The following is a 14,406-nucleotide window of genomic DNA, read 5'->3' on the forward strand; positions in this document are numbered from 1 at the left end:
TCAACTTCAGAATGATTCAGTTCTACTTCTAAATCAACAGCTTTTACAAGAAGAGATTCTTTATTAAATGCACTACTTGTTCTGAGTTTCAACATCCTTGTTGCACTAACATATCATTACATACAAATGCCAAGAAATTCATGACTGAATGATCCACATGTACAATGAAGCAATTATGCAAGTTAAATTAATGACAAATAGGATGCTGACTGCTTCCTTAAAATTGAGCTGCCTAAGTTAATATTTCCAGAAGCAACCCAATTTGAAGTACCCTGGCTTTCTAAATCTTGCCTAATTTGATAGTCTATGGACTACTTTTTCTCAACTACCATTTTGAGTCTTCACTGTAATATGTTTTATTGCACATTTAAGATTATAAAATATTATGCAATCTGTACCAAATATAAACAGGTGATTTTTTTTTTACCATTATCAATACCAACATTTTGGATTATCATTAGCATGTTTGATCTGAGCTGAGTTTTCAAGCTATGCAAAATGAAAGACATTGTATTTTATCTTCTGCCTCTTCTTGGTATGAAAATTAAACTTTCATTTGCATTCTTTGTAGAGTATAGTCTTGATAGGTAACTTGGCTTATACCATAATTACATACAGAAACTATGTTAGAAGAATGGTAAGGCTGCAAAGTCAAGCCATTAAAAGCAGAATAGGGCTTGAATAGGGGGGAAAAGTGGGGAGAAAGGAAAGAAAGGAAGGAAAAAAATAGATCTACTCCCATTTTTCAATACTAAATTTTCAGCAAAAAAGGGGATCCTTTTGAAAATGATTTTGAATTTTTTTGAAATTCTTAATGAAAAAGGGAGTCTTAATTTTTTGATCAGCTCTATTCAAATGTAGGAAGTGCCAAAATTAAAGTTGTCCACGTAAACCTTAGTCTTGCCCTAAATCCGTGACAGAACCAAGAAAAAATCCATTTATTCCACATCCCAATCCAGTGTTGTGGGGCTTAAACATAGAGAATGCCCTTTTGCTTTTAGTATTGAATGGAGGCAGGGGTCTTGTAGTACAAATTATATAATCGTGTAATTGAAGATTATACCATAATGCATAAGGAGAAAGAGTAAAGGTTTATTTTTCCATTTAAAATTAGTTTAGATGCTTTAAAAAATAAATTTGCAGTCTTTCCCTCACTCTGCATGCCCCAATGTCTTGCTTACAGAACATACCAAACAAATCGGATAATGGCTGGTTTACTTTTATGTTCTTCTGCTTCACTCTTGTCCTAGCAGGCTTGAGTGATAGGATCCCATTCTCTGTTTGTCATTAAGTGTCCAGGGGAAATCCACTGAAAAAGTTTGGATTTCTCTAGTTTAAAATGTACAGACATGCCTTATTTTAAAATCCTCTTCAGATTGTTCAGTCAACACAAGTGACATACAATTTCTTGTTCTCCTAATTGTAATGTGTTAAAGGCTTTTTAAAAATGATTACTACAAAATGGTATTATACTCACAATTTGTGAAGATTGTTAAGGCCCACAAATATTTCTGGGGTCAGACATCCAATTCTATTATTGGAAAGATCCCTGAAACACAGAAAAAAATCAAAAACATTAGTTGTGTACTACTGGTGTATACACCTACATAGCCACAAACAGCCTTATTAGTTTTGATCTTAAGGAATTAGAAATGCTACAAATGAAAGAATAAATATAATTTTTTTTGTAATGTAACATATTTGAATTTAACTGATTTTATAGCTTTTTTTAGTTTGATTACATTAACATAGTTACAAATCCCTCTTAACAGTTAAACTTTCCTGTAACATATTGGATTGAATTTTACATTAATTGCTTTGTAAATGAGTGTCATGTCTCTAGAGGCCTCAAACAAAGTAAAATCATTCTTCATCTCATAGCAATAATTTTTAGCAACATTTATTTAATAATGAGAAAATAGCATGTATTTTATGATTTTGCTGCATACAATAGTTTCTGCAGCCTGGACTGAACCCTAAGTATCATCTATTTTTCCCCTTATTAAGTTGCTCCACGCTCAAGGCCTCCTATCATTGCCAACCAGGATGGATTTGATTTAAATCATGATTTAAATCACTAGACAGGAAGACTTGATTTAATCATGGATTTCTACATAAAAGTGCATTCTTGTTGGTTGTTATAACCTTAAATACATATTCTTCACAACTCAGAGATAGATGTAGGTTTCATTTTTAGAAGGTACACGCTATACATTTTTATTTTGAAAACGTTTCAGATTAGTTTTACAGCTATATCAGAAAATGAATGATTGTTTGGTTATTTCATTTACCAAAGGTAATTGAAGCAGTGTAGCAAGGCGGTGGGACACCCCACAGCCCCGCTGAGGGCCGAACCTCCCCTAATCCCAACATGGGCGGAGCCACCCGGTCCGGCGCCCGCCCCTCCGAGGTCACGGCCCCGACCCGGAAGCATAAAAGCCCGCCTGCAGAGCTCACTGGAGCCCAGGCCGGCGGAGAGAGCAGACGTCCGTGGCGGAGCTCCCACTTGGGAAACAGCCGCAGGCCGCGACCAGCCTGCTGACTCACCGGGCCGGTCGAGCCTACCTCTCGCCCGATACCTTGAGGAGGACTGGCCAAGCCTGCCCCATGCCAGGTACCCCGAGGAGGACTGACCGAGCCTGCCCCGTGCCAGGTACCCCGAGAAGGACTGGCTAAGCCTGCCCCGTGCCAGGTACCCCGAGGAGGAGCCGAGCCTGCCCTCCGCTACCTACCCAGAGGAGCCAATGCTGGTGGAGAGCACCGACGACACTAAGACGGCCCAGGTACCATACGAGGGGGAGAGTGGAAGTAGCCCGGGGGCAGCTGACCCCAGTCTGGCTGCTACACTGCCAGAGCTGATGTCTGTGTGTTGCGGCCAGGATCCCCACTGACAGCAGTGAGTTTCCGTCACTGCTAGGGCCCCGGTCTGGGACGCAGTGGAGTGGGAGGGCCTGCATCCCCCCTGCCACCCACTCCTTGGATGGCAGACTTCCCCTGTTTCCCCTGGCCTAGAGAGGCTGGGTACTTGATTGACTATTTGTTTGCTGCCCAGCCCTAACCTAGGGCCTGGGCCGCCCAAAATTGACCCAGTCCCTGCTATAAGGCCTGGGCCACTGACCTAGGGCCTGGGCTGCTACAACTCCCAACCCAGCCCCTGCTTAAGGGCCTGGGCCTCTGACAGACTATTTGCTTGCTGCCCGCCCTGACTTAGGGCCGGGGCTGCTATAGACTTTGCCTCAGCCCTTGCTTAAGGGCCTGGGTTTCGGACCTCTTGCCTCAGCTCCTGCTTATGGGCCTGAGCCCCTAACTGTGTGCCTTTTGTCCCAGACTGCCGCCAGACCAGACCGAGGCGGTGGGACACCCCACAGCCCCGCTGAGGGCCGAACCTCGGCCTAAACCTACTACAAGCAGGTATTTATGAAGTCATTGGGAGGTGAACTATCTCCAATTCAACAGGTTAATCATTAATATTTGAAGGATTTTCTTGCCATGCTGTATTAGGAAGAGATCACCACCAGACAGACATTTAAATTGTTTTATTTAACTAAAACAACGTTATGTATTCTGGATTTTTTTCTTCAACAGCAAACATATAATATTTTAACAAAACAAGAATATGAATTTTTGAATTTAGTTAAACATTCAAGTTTTTTAAAATCAGGTTTGTTTTTGTTAAATTTGTTAACTAAAATAATTAAATGAAATATTAAAAAAAATTTAAATCAACTATGTCAGCCAGGTCAACATGAGAAACTTAAAATATTAGCTTCTGCAGCTAACTCAGTCGTCTTCACCTTCATTTTCCTGTTTTTTCATAATCTGGAAAAGAAAAACAAGCTATCCTGCTTTTTCAGGTCCCAAACTATTTCTCAATTTGGAATGAATTAGTCCAAAGGAAGAAAATATTCTTTCTACAGCAGCAGAAGCAGCTACTGCTGTTAAAAGTGAGATAAACATTTGGATTCAGAGACTGTTGAAGTGATAAAGTGACTTCCACCAGTTCACTAGTGTAACTTTCTTTAAAACATCAGCAAGCATATATTTCTTGACTGGTTCACCCTTAGCTCTGAAGTTTATTATAGTTGGGATTATGGAGGGATTATGGATTGTCCATGTTATAGCCAACTCCTCTTCTTCAGCAGTTAAGTTTGACTCTGGTACCGAGTATTGAGAATATTTGCAAGAAAATGAGCTGGAGATCGTGCTTGTCCCATTCATTTTTTTAATGCTTGTAATTTAACTCTGTCATTGCATATTTCTCTTTTTAAGATCTCACTCAGATCCTTCCACATTTCAACAGCGTCAGCAATAAAACAGCTATTTCCCTGCATTTTGTTCAAGGCTACAGAAATAGGCTTCAGGGTAATCAGCATATGTTCAACATTTCTCTTAGCCCAATGTTGAGAACTTTGGCTGTGATGGTGCCATCTATTTTTTTCACAATTTTGTTCACAAATCATCATCAAATTAGGTGAGCTCTTGATATAGTGCTCAAAACAGTCCAGTACTGAGTTCCATTGCATGTCTCGTGGGAGAGTGAGCTTGGTTCCTCCCACTTTTTTCAGAGAAGCTGCTGCAAAGTGGTTGTTATGGAAGTATTTTGCAATTTCAACAACATTAACCTTTATTTCTGGAACACTGAAGTCTTTGGCTAGGAGGTGCATCAAATGAGCACTGCGACCGTATGTTGGGACTCTCTTCACTCTCTTCTAAATAATTTCTTTTAATCTTGGATACATTTGCAGCATTGTCTGTGACCAAGCTGTACTAGACATTTGAATTTTTGTTCAGTTTGTTATAGCTTTTACTGCTACTTCTTGTAAATATTCTGCTGTGTGTGTGCGCATTGCCTGATGTATCAATTGTTTCTGTAAGGAAGACATTCCCATCTTCTGTTGTCAGACAAGCACATACAACAGAATCATTGTGGACATTACTCCATCCATCAAGACTCAGGTTAACAATTTTACCCTGTAGACCTTTTGCACACTGCTCAATTTCTCTTTCTTGCACTTTATCCAGCAATTTCCCTGCGACATCTGCTCTGTTGTGTGGACTGTATCCTGGTCTTAATGACTGAACCATTTTAATGAAGTGTGGGTTCTCAATCATATGGAAAGGAGAGCTTGCTGCATAAACAAACTGGCCAATTTTTCATCTATTACCTCTTTTTGTAATCTGCCGATTCCTATCACAAACTTATCTATGGTTGTTTCTGGATAATGGAGATTTTTTTTCTTTTTGCTACAGGTCATATACTGTGGCTATATGACATACATGATGTGACTGAAACACTATCATTGGCAGATAACTCTGAAACTATAGAAAATGATGATGATTTTAAAGGTGGATAGTCTTCAGAATCCTGTATGTTGAGGATGGATTCTCCTAAACAAAATAAGTCAATGCAGTTATTTAATTATTATTATTACCGTACTGCTCATTTAGTATTACTCATTGCATTCACTGACACTCAGTACTACTTTTAAAGGTGAAATTGTAAAAGGAAGATCTGCTTATTTCAGCTGTTTATTTTTTATCACAACTGCATCTAAAATGATAGGTTTCAGAGTAGCAGCCGTGTTAGTCTGTATCCGCAAAAAGAACAGGAGTACTTGTGGCACCTTAGAGACTAAAATTTATTTCTAAGGTGCCACAAGTACTCCTGTTCTTTTTTCTAAAATGATAGTGCCATAGAGTAACAACTATATTTTTTGTTCAAGAATAGTCCAGAAGGAAGACAGGCAGTCGTTAAGAAAGAAGTATGAAATGAAAAAGTTTACCAACCTGAAGATTCTGCATGTTCAGACATGTTCCTTTCCTCATCTTCAATGCAGTTTCCTCAGAAGGAACGCTTCTCATGATGTTGTTTTATTTGGGCAACCAGGCCTTGTATTTCTTTGTTGCACTGTTTGCATTTTGCACGCATGCCTGTCTTACCCACAGATAGAGGAATTTCATTAAAATATTCCCAAACTGTGACTCTTTTACAGCCTGCTGCCATTATAGGTTTTCCCTTCTAGTGAGAGAATGGTATGGTAGATCTCAAATCAATGAAGGCTACACTCAAAGACCTCAAGACTTCTGGAATATGCTGCTCAAACAGTTCCGCTTTTGTTTCTACTGCCTATCCCTCCCGTCTCACATTTATCTCCAGACTTCTTCTCCTTGTCCAGATCTATTCCGCCTCCAACAACCTTCTATTCATTGAACGTTTTGAAACTTTGCACTTTTAGAGAGAGGTAAGGGATGGACTCTGTATGCACAAATTTGCAGAGGCAGGGCCGGCTCCAGGCACCAGCTTCTCAAGCAGGTGCTTGGGGCGGCCGCTCCGGAGAGGGGCGGCACGTCCAGGTATTCGGCGGCATTACGGCGGACGGTCCCTCACTCCACCTGGACCTCCCGCCGAATTGCCGCCGCAGATCGCGATTGCGGCTTTTTTTAGATCGCGATCGTGGCTTTTTTTTGTTTTGTTTTGGCTGCTTGGGGCAGCCAAAACCCTGGAGCCGGCCCTGTGTAGAGGGACAATAGAGTTGACGTCTGTTATCTCTCACCTCCATATATTATTGATTTAAAAACATTTTTGCTGTTAACAAGCATATTATCTCTGGAGACACAAATCCACAGTTTGAGAACTGCAAAACTAAGCATCTCTGATGGGATCTTGGGTAGATAGAAAGATTAACCTAAATCTATACAGAAGCCCCTGGAACCCCATAAAATTGGGTCCCTAATCCATGAACTATTGGAACTCATTTACAAAACTTTTCTTAAACATTACATGACTATATTGTCTCACATCATAGAATTAGAATTTATAATCCCTATTCCATGATCATATATCTTTGAGCTATTATGTATTTTAATTAAAACTACCTTTAGATTGGCTTTTTGAGAAAAAACCTTTTTATCAAAATACACCCATTTAAATAAAAAAAATCCATTTTTTTTTAATCATTGATTTTTATCCACCTTGTTGCCAACATTCTTCCAACTGAGGAAGACTGGATGAGAGTTTTGAAGCCATCAATACCACTCTTTAACTAACTAGAAATGTAACTCTTCAGAAATGCAAACAGTGTACTGCTGTCTCTGCAGAATGCCTAGGGTCTGCAGACCTAAATTTAGGCTCAAACCATAAATTTTGGATCTAGATTGCGAACATCCCAAAAATTCAGAGATGTCTGTATCCAGGAGTTTGTGCTGAGAACTTGGGTCTCAAGGGGGAAAGAGATTAGGACTGCAAAACTGAACATCCATCTCCCATGTGATATTAACACAAACCACGAATGTCTTATTGGAGATCTGTATTAAATGTTATAAAAAGCAAAAAATCAAAATATTAGCCTTGGGTAAGCTTTCATTATTATGCCCATTTATACTCTAATTTCAAAGCTAACTTCTATATAGCTGACTGATAACCATAATAGAAAGCTTAAAGCACTAATTAATAATTGTCATAAAACCAATTTGTATTGTAGCTTATAAAACCAGGGTTGGGGCTGTTAGGGAAGCAGAGGGTATTTCTTCTGTGTTTTCCTTTTCCTTATATTCCAGTGTGCTTCTGACACAACATACAAAACATTGATGCAATAGGGGCAGGATATAAGCAGCTAGGTCAGAAAATTCACTGAAGGCCCAGGTGAAGGAAAGGGGGTAAAATCAACTTCTCTTGTTCAAGCAAAAGAACATAATTCAGCAAAGTTTCTGGCTACATTTCTTACAGTTTAACAGTATAAACTCTACAAATAATATTAACTTGACCAAAGTAACAAACAGAGCAGCTGTTATGTCTCTACCACGTAGGGGGTGTTTGGCCCTCCCACAAGAGTATACCAGCCACTTCATAAAACACTAATCCTCACTAGGTTTTCAACTTAACCTGAATGCCTCCCACTCAAGGAGACACTCGTAGCAAGGATTCCAAAAAAACCCATTAAGGTATAACCCCAACCTCCCCCCCCCCAACACACTGTGTGTCATAGCAGTGTCTGTTCTTAAAGGTACAGATGGGATGGGCTGTAGCAGGTCTGTGGGACCCTCTCAAGAATACCAAAAGATTGATACAACCCATCACACCAGAGTAATAACACGAGGCATAAAGTCACTATGATGTGACTATAGTCTCCAGAAGAGTGTATGCAAGATTATACTCTATGTAATTCATAACTGAGACAGCGTACACTTTCAAGAGGCAGCTACCAGGGCTCTCCCACCATTTACAAAATGACAGCTGCAAGTAAGGAAGCCTTTGCTGCATAATTCCAGATTTTTCCACTCTATGTGTATTCTCAACTATAATCTAATTTCCTGACTTTCAAATGTTTGTAATTTTAACTTAAATTTCTTCAACTATGTTTTTTGTGATAACTGCAATGATCTAATCATCTTTCAAATGAACAGATAACCTTTTACAACATTAAATCTACTCTGTTTGGGAACCAGATTGCTATTGCTTCACATATTGTGCCACCTTTCTTTGCCACCCTATTTTCTCCTATTATCCTCTGCATGTGTCAACACATATGTCCAAAATAAGAACGCAAAAATAATAATTTGAGGAATGATGTTGCCATCTTGTAACTAAATCCTCAGAATCTTGGAGAGCCACTCAAAAAAAAAAAATTATGGAAGGAACAGGGCATCTTTTAAAACTCACTGTGTTTCATGTAATACTTAAAAATATGAAAGTTTTGGATAATCAAATATTACTGTCTTACTAGACATGAAAATATTCTTGTGCAGCTAAATATTTTAAAGTAATTTTTAAATATAGCATACATTTTTTTATTATATATGTCTCAATTATAGTAGCTGGACTAGTCCAGAAAAAGAGCAGTTTGTGTAGTATTAAAAATGTTAATTTATATTTTTTTCATACCAAAAGGATCATTACCCCATAATGAACACAAGCATAAAACAGAAATACATCAGTACTTTTTCTAATATGTCAGTGTCACTGGATTGTCCAGAAAGTCTGTAGTTTAATTAAAAAAAAAAAGGAAGGAAAATATAACAGCCAAATCGTAAAATTGTTACTTGGCAAAACTGTATCTGAAATCAATAGGAATTTTGCCTAGCAAAGACTGAGCAGAGATTTCAGAATATGGATCACAGTATGTGGCAAAACTGTGTAAAGGTAGATTTCCGCCAAAAGAAAAAAAAATCACAAAACTAAAAACGATCTTGCTATCCTATTCATGTAGTTCTCAAGAAGAGACAACAGGTCTTTCTAACAAAACTACAGCACATGTATCCTCTTCTCAGCCTCTAAAATAACAAATGCTATTTTCACAATATGTTGCATAAGCTGGCAGTAACTGAAATCTGATCATTGTAAACCATTTTTCCTAATGAAACATTAGCAAAGAGAAATGACAGCTCGCACCAGCTTGCTGCACATACCTCTCAACTGATCCTTATTATTTTAGGCCCAATTTGCTGCATGTTACAAAAATCTGGTGTTCATTTTTAGTTGCAAAATATTTACATCAGAAATGTTGACTTATGAAATTGATCTCACAGAAAACAAATATTCCTCTGTTAAAGAAATTAGTCCCACATTTTTGTGCTTCCCAAAATTTTATTTTTTATGTATCCATCATTTTGTGTTAACCCATATGGTAATGCAGTTTGCCATTGTAAATAATGAATTCTCACAATACAATCAGTTCTCAGAAAGGGTTATACACAGGAGAAATTGTTAATTTTTATAGGACCTTGACAGCCTGCAATTTACCCAGCTCAGACTATGTCTTCTTCAGTGGCCTATGTTACACTAGCTTCAGCTGCTTGCTGTATTACTCGTGGGACATGTGAAACAATAGTAAAATGAATGCAAGTACAGTCAAAGTAATTACAGCATTCAGACTTCAATACAGTTTTTTTATTTAGAGCTGGCTCTGGTTGATATTGTGTAGTGATCTTCTACTATCCAAGAACATTCTCCTAGTGGATAAGCATGGAACATATCAGTACCAAACACAGAATACATCTTTTTAAAGTCTGGTGAGGAATATCTCAGGATTTCCGTGGGTGACTAGAGCTTCTGCTGAGCAGTCTTTTTGCTAGCTGTCCCATCTCCTAATACCTTTTTCCTTTCTTTGCCTTCTCTTTTGTGGTCAACCTTTTACTTCCTCAAAATGTTTCTTTTCTGTGACTCAGAAAGATTAAATCATGGCTTTTACAGGTTACCCATTCTTTCCACAAGAGGTCAGGGTTGTGTTATTAGATTATATGGCCGCATCAGTAATTAACATTCATTCTCATCATTGCACTACAATTTAATTATCTGTGTATGCAATACAGAAAAAATTCAAATATAGAGATTATAACTAAACAGCAAATGCGTATGATTATATAACCATCTATTTTTCGTAAAATTACCATCCACAAGCTCTAAATGAAGAATTTACGCAGTATAGGGCTTTACTTATAAACATAACTGCATTCACCATTCTTTGATGTTTATTAACACTGCTATTTACAAGACATTGTAAAATTAGCAGATATCAAAGTCCTTTACTAAAGCCAAAGAATGTTAATTGAATATATTGTTAGGGAATTAATGAGTTAAGAATATAAAGGTATATACCAAAAAGTACTATTTGAAATTTGACCCCATTATTTTGCATCAAATTAGTAGGGAAGTAATATTTTAAAACCTGACTTCAAAAATACACAGTTATCACATGATCACCAGTATTCTGAAGAATATGGTGTAAAGTATGACCAAAGAGATTAAACAACAAAAAACAAAAAAGACACAGAGTAGAGTGGACTTAATAGACAAGAAATTGGTGAACTTAACTTCTTCAGCATGCAGAATCTTCCTTTCAAGGAAATTGTTTTATAAATCTGACCTATGGTGCGTATGAGTAAAAGTGGACCTCATAACAAAAGAAGTTAGTATGCAGAATTTTTATTTCAATGTACTAGTTAAGTCATTAGTTACACATTTTTTAAAAACTTATCAACTACAGACTTATTTATTTAGACATTTAATAGGGTGTTTCTTTGCTAGAAGACAAACAGATATTTTTAAATACTCTAAAACATGCCCCAAAAGAGAGCGGAAAATAGGAATAAGACCTATGTAGAAGAAAAAAAGATTAAAAGAATCCATGTACAGTATGTGGTTTTATGTCCTTTGCCTGAAGTCCTTCTGTTATTATTGCTTGGTGGCATACTCAAGTTCCCCCAAGGACAGAAATGTCGATATGAACACAATTTGCAGAGTAATTCAATTGGAATTAATACTTACAAGCGCTTCAGTTCTGAAAGTCCATGGAAGGCTCCAGGCTCAATAGTGCTAATCAAGTTATTCTTCAGATCTCTGGAGATATATAGGAGGAGCAATTAATTATCACTCTATCTAGAATACTATTCTTATACATGAACAGAAGAACAAAAAAGATAACATACTAAGGCTTATCCTAATCTTTATTTGGCTTAACTCAAAACCAGACTGCATGCATTTTACATAGCAAAAATGAAAAATATTAACAAGCTCACAATTCGGAAATCAACGGGGAGATTTTGCAATAAAAAGAGTTGGTTAAAATTGGGGGAAAACATATGTGGCTAAAAATAAATAAATATTGCCCTTTGTTTAAATTCTTTTTAAAAAATTCCCCCAAACAAGTTTGCCAGCTTTACCAGCCTAAGGAAAATGCATTAGTCAACAGAACATTTTAAAGTGAGTGAAACAATTAGATCAACCTATTGGTTGTTATTCATGGTGCTGTGCCCTTTTACACTCAAAATATTCTTCCTTCCCACCTACGGAAAGCAAAGCAACTGGCATTTGGTATATTGTGCAGATAGATCAGCACAGTGCATTGGCACACATACATATTTGGCAGACAGGTGCTTCATTTTGTACTTGGCAACTATTCAGATACCAACTATCCAGGGGATCAGATGTTGTAGAAATAAAGAATATTTTACTAGCATTAGTAACCTCATCTGCTACTGGCGCAGTATCTGAGGCAGTGAATCTGCTCTCAATTCAATCTCTACTATGAGATTTTCTGATGAGGTTTTCTGATGCTCTCCAGGATTCAGATGCTGAAGAGCGTTTTGGGGGTAATTAGAAAGACAGGCATACGAGATATCTGCTGTAAATTCTTGTAGACTCTTGGTGTTCATCTTTTAAACAGTATGAAACTCATAGTGGATGGCTGGCATTCAATAATATTAGTGATGGTTTTCTCAGGGCAAGTCTACATTACAGCACTAGATTGGTGCAGCTGCGCCGCTCTAGTGCATCTGGTGAAGACGCACTATGCTGATAGTAGAGCACTCTCCTGTTGGCATAATTACTCCACCTCCACAGGAAACGGAAGCTATGTCAGTGGGAGAGCGTCTCCTGCCAACATAGCACTGCTGTGGACAGCATGAAATTTGCATCAATCGGGGGCAGGAGGAGCTTTCACACCCCTGAGTGACGCAAGTTATATCGAGTTAGGCTATAGTTTAGGCCTGCCCTCAGACTGGCGAAAACCAACCATCTACAATGGTGTCAAGTATCAGAGGGGTAGCCTGGATCTGTAAAAAGTGAAAGTGTCCTGTGGCACCTTATAGAAGCTTATGCTCCAATACTTCTGTTAGTCTATAAGGTGCCACAGGACACTTTATCGCCATCTACAATGGATGCACTGCTTCTGGTAGTACCACAGTGTAGATATGTCAGCACCAGTATGAGTCACCCTAGCTATGGATTTCTATTTTATTGCAAATACAATACATACCAAGTGAAATCCTGATCCAATTGAAGTCAACAGGAGTTTTGCCATTGACTTCAATGGGGCCAGATTTCACTCACAATATTTATTCTGAATAGGACATATTTTCAAATAAGAGCCACACATGAGAAACCAACTTTTTGTATCTTTTGCTAACTATGTAGGCAGACCTCTACATTCACTGTTTCAATAAGGTGTTGTGTGTTAATGCTGCTTAGCTTTAATGCTGGTGGTCCATTAATGCTCTGTCTCCCTTATATTCTTCAGTCACCTATTGACTGAAAGCTCGCTTCACATAACTTCCCCCCCAGTTCCATTAAGAAGGAGAGCATGACCGCTTACATACAAAGAGTTCCAGTAACTTCTATATTTGTGAACATTTGAATTTTTCCTATTGACTCGATGCAAAAACTGTTTATATAGTTATCGTTATACAATAAAGAGCAATGCTATCGGGCAAACAACAGTAATATTCAAACCTTACTGGAGGAGACTGAAGGAGGAGTGAATGCCTCACAGCATTTCTATTATTCATCCCTCATTTCAGCCAGAGGAGCATATTTAGGTAGTCACTTGTTGAAGTTATAAATATAAACCTGGGCCAGGATAATCATACTGTGATTATTACTGCAGCTAATAAAAAAAGCCTAGCCAGCTCAAAGATTCTGCAACAGCTCAATCTACAAACGCACATAAGCAAGAACTGAGTACTCCAATATTCACATTTACTCCAATATTCATCTTGTCAAAGATACTGTTAATGGACTAGACTACTGCAATGCATTTGTAGATCTCTTGAATAGTGTCCCAGGCATTTTAGAAGACATACTTGAGCCTTTGGTCAAGGTTAACCAGCAGATTATTTTCTTTTGGTGATCCGGGTTATTCACCCTGTATAAACTTCAACCACAACTAAATTCCCTTAACTCTCCGAAATCCAAAATAAAACCTTGCAGCCTACTGAACTCTGTCCACAAATAACATCAGGAGTTAGCCTTCTCCAGTCAAGACACCTGAAAAATACCTCAGCTACTTAAAGGTGTAACCTTTTGCTGCTTAGTATATTTAGTCTATACCATCACAGCACTCTACATGCAGATAAATTTGAAGACCACTTATCAGCTTCATCTAGTGCAGATGTCCAAGTTTAGAGAGGTTAAACTAATAAGAACACATTACAACAATCATCCATATTCTACACTGGTTGCCAATTAATTTCAATGTGAAATTCAAGTTGTTGATTATAATCTGTAAAGCCATAAATGATATATTTGGAGAGATCCTCTTTCATAGTTAAGAGTACCAATGGCTAGTGACAAATCTAAAAGAATCAGAATGGAGTGAACATTGTTGACGGGTGCATTTTAATGTATGTCAAAATGGAAAAGTTGACACCAGGTTTTAGACTTATTGAAATTTGCTGTGTATTTGCCCATGGAAACTCTGTTCTATTTCTAGGTAACTCGTGAAAGCCCATAGGAAAAAGAAGCATGATCCTGAATTATCATCTGCAGGAATTAAAAAGCACAGCCTAATGTTAGTAAAAACCAGACCATTTCCAGGAAAACTGTCTATCAATTGGATGGCCAAGCTAGGCCATCTGCTCTCCTTATTTTAGAAATGATACTAGAATTTGGTAGGTCATTTTAGTGACAGCTTT

At 38.0% G+C, this 14,406-nt stretch overlaps 1 protein-coding gene across 4 annotated transcripts in view; it reads right to left on the bottom strand.

Annotated features, from left to right (window-relative positions):
• Nucleotides 1-14,406, bottom strand: part of ADGRA1 (adhesion G protein-coupled receptor A1) — a 502,175-nt gene that overhangs the window by 286,853 nt on the left and 200,916 nt on the right. For all 4 annotated transcript variants that reach the window (XM_065552125.1, XM_065552124.1, XM_042856772.2 and 1 more), the window contains 2 exons: nucleotides 11,264-11,335; nucleotides 1,478-1,549 (listed from right to left, as the gene is read on the bottom strand). Coding sequence is in view for 2 of the 4 variants with exons in the window: in XM_042856772.2 (XP_042712706.2) it covers nucleotides 1,478-1,549; nucleotides 11,264-11,335 (144 nt within the window). In the remaining 2 variants the exon portion in view is untranslated. The remainder of the gene's footprint in view (nucleotides 1-1,477; nucleotides 1,550-11,263; nucleotides 11,336-14,406) is intronic.

The sequence above is a fragment of the Chrysemys picta genome, chromosome 7 (assembly GCF_011386835.1).
Source record: "Chrysemys picta bellii isolate R12L10 chromosome 7, ASM1138683v2, whole genome shotgun sequence".
NCBI lineage: Eukaryota > Metazoa > Chordata > Testudines > Emydidae > Chrysemys > Chrysemys picta.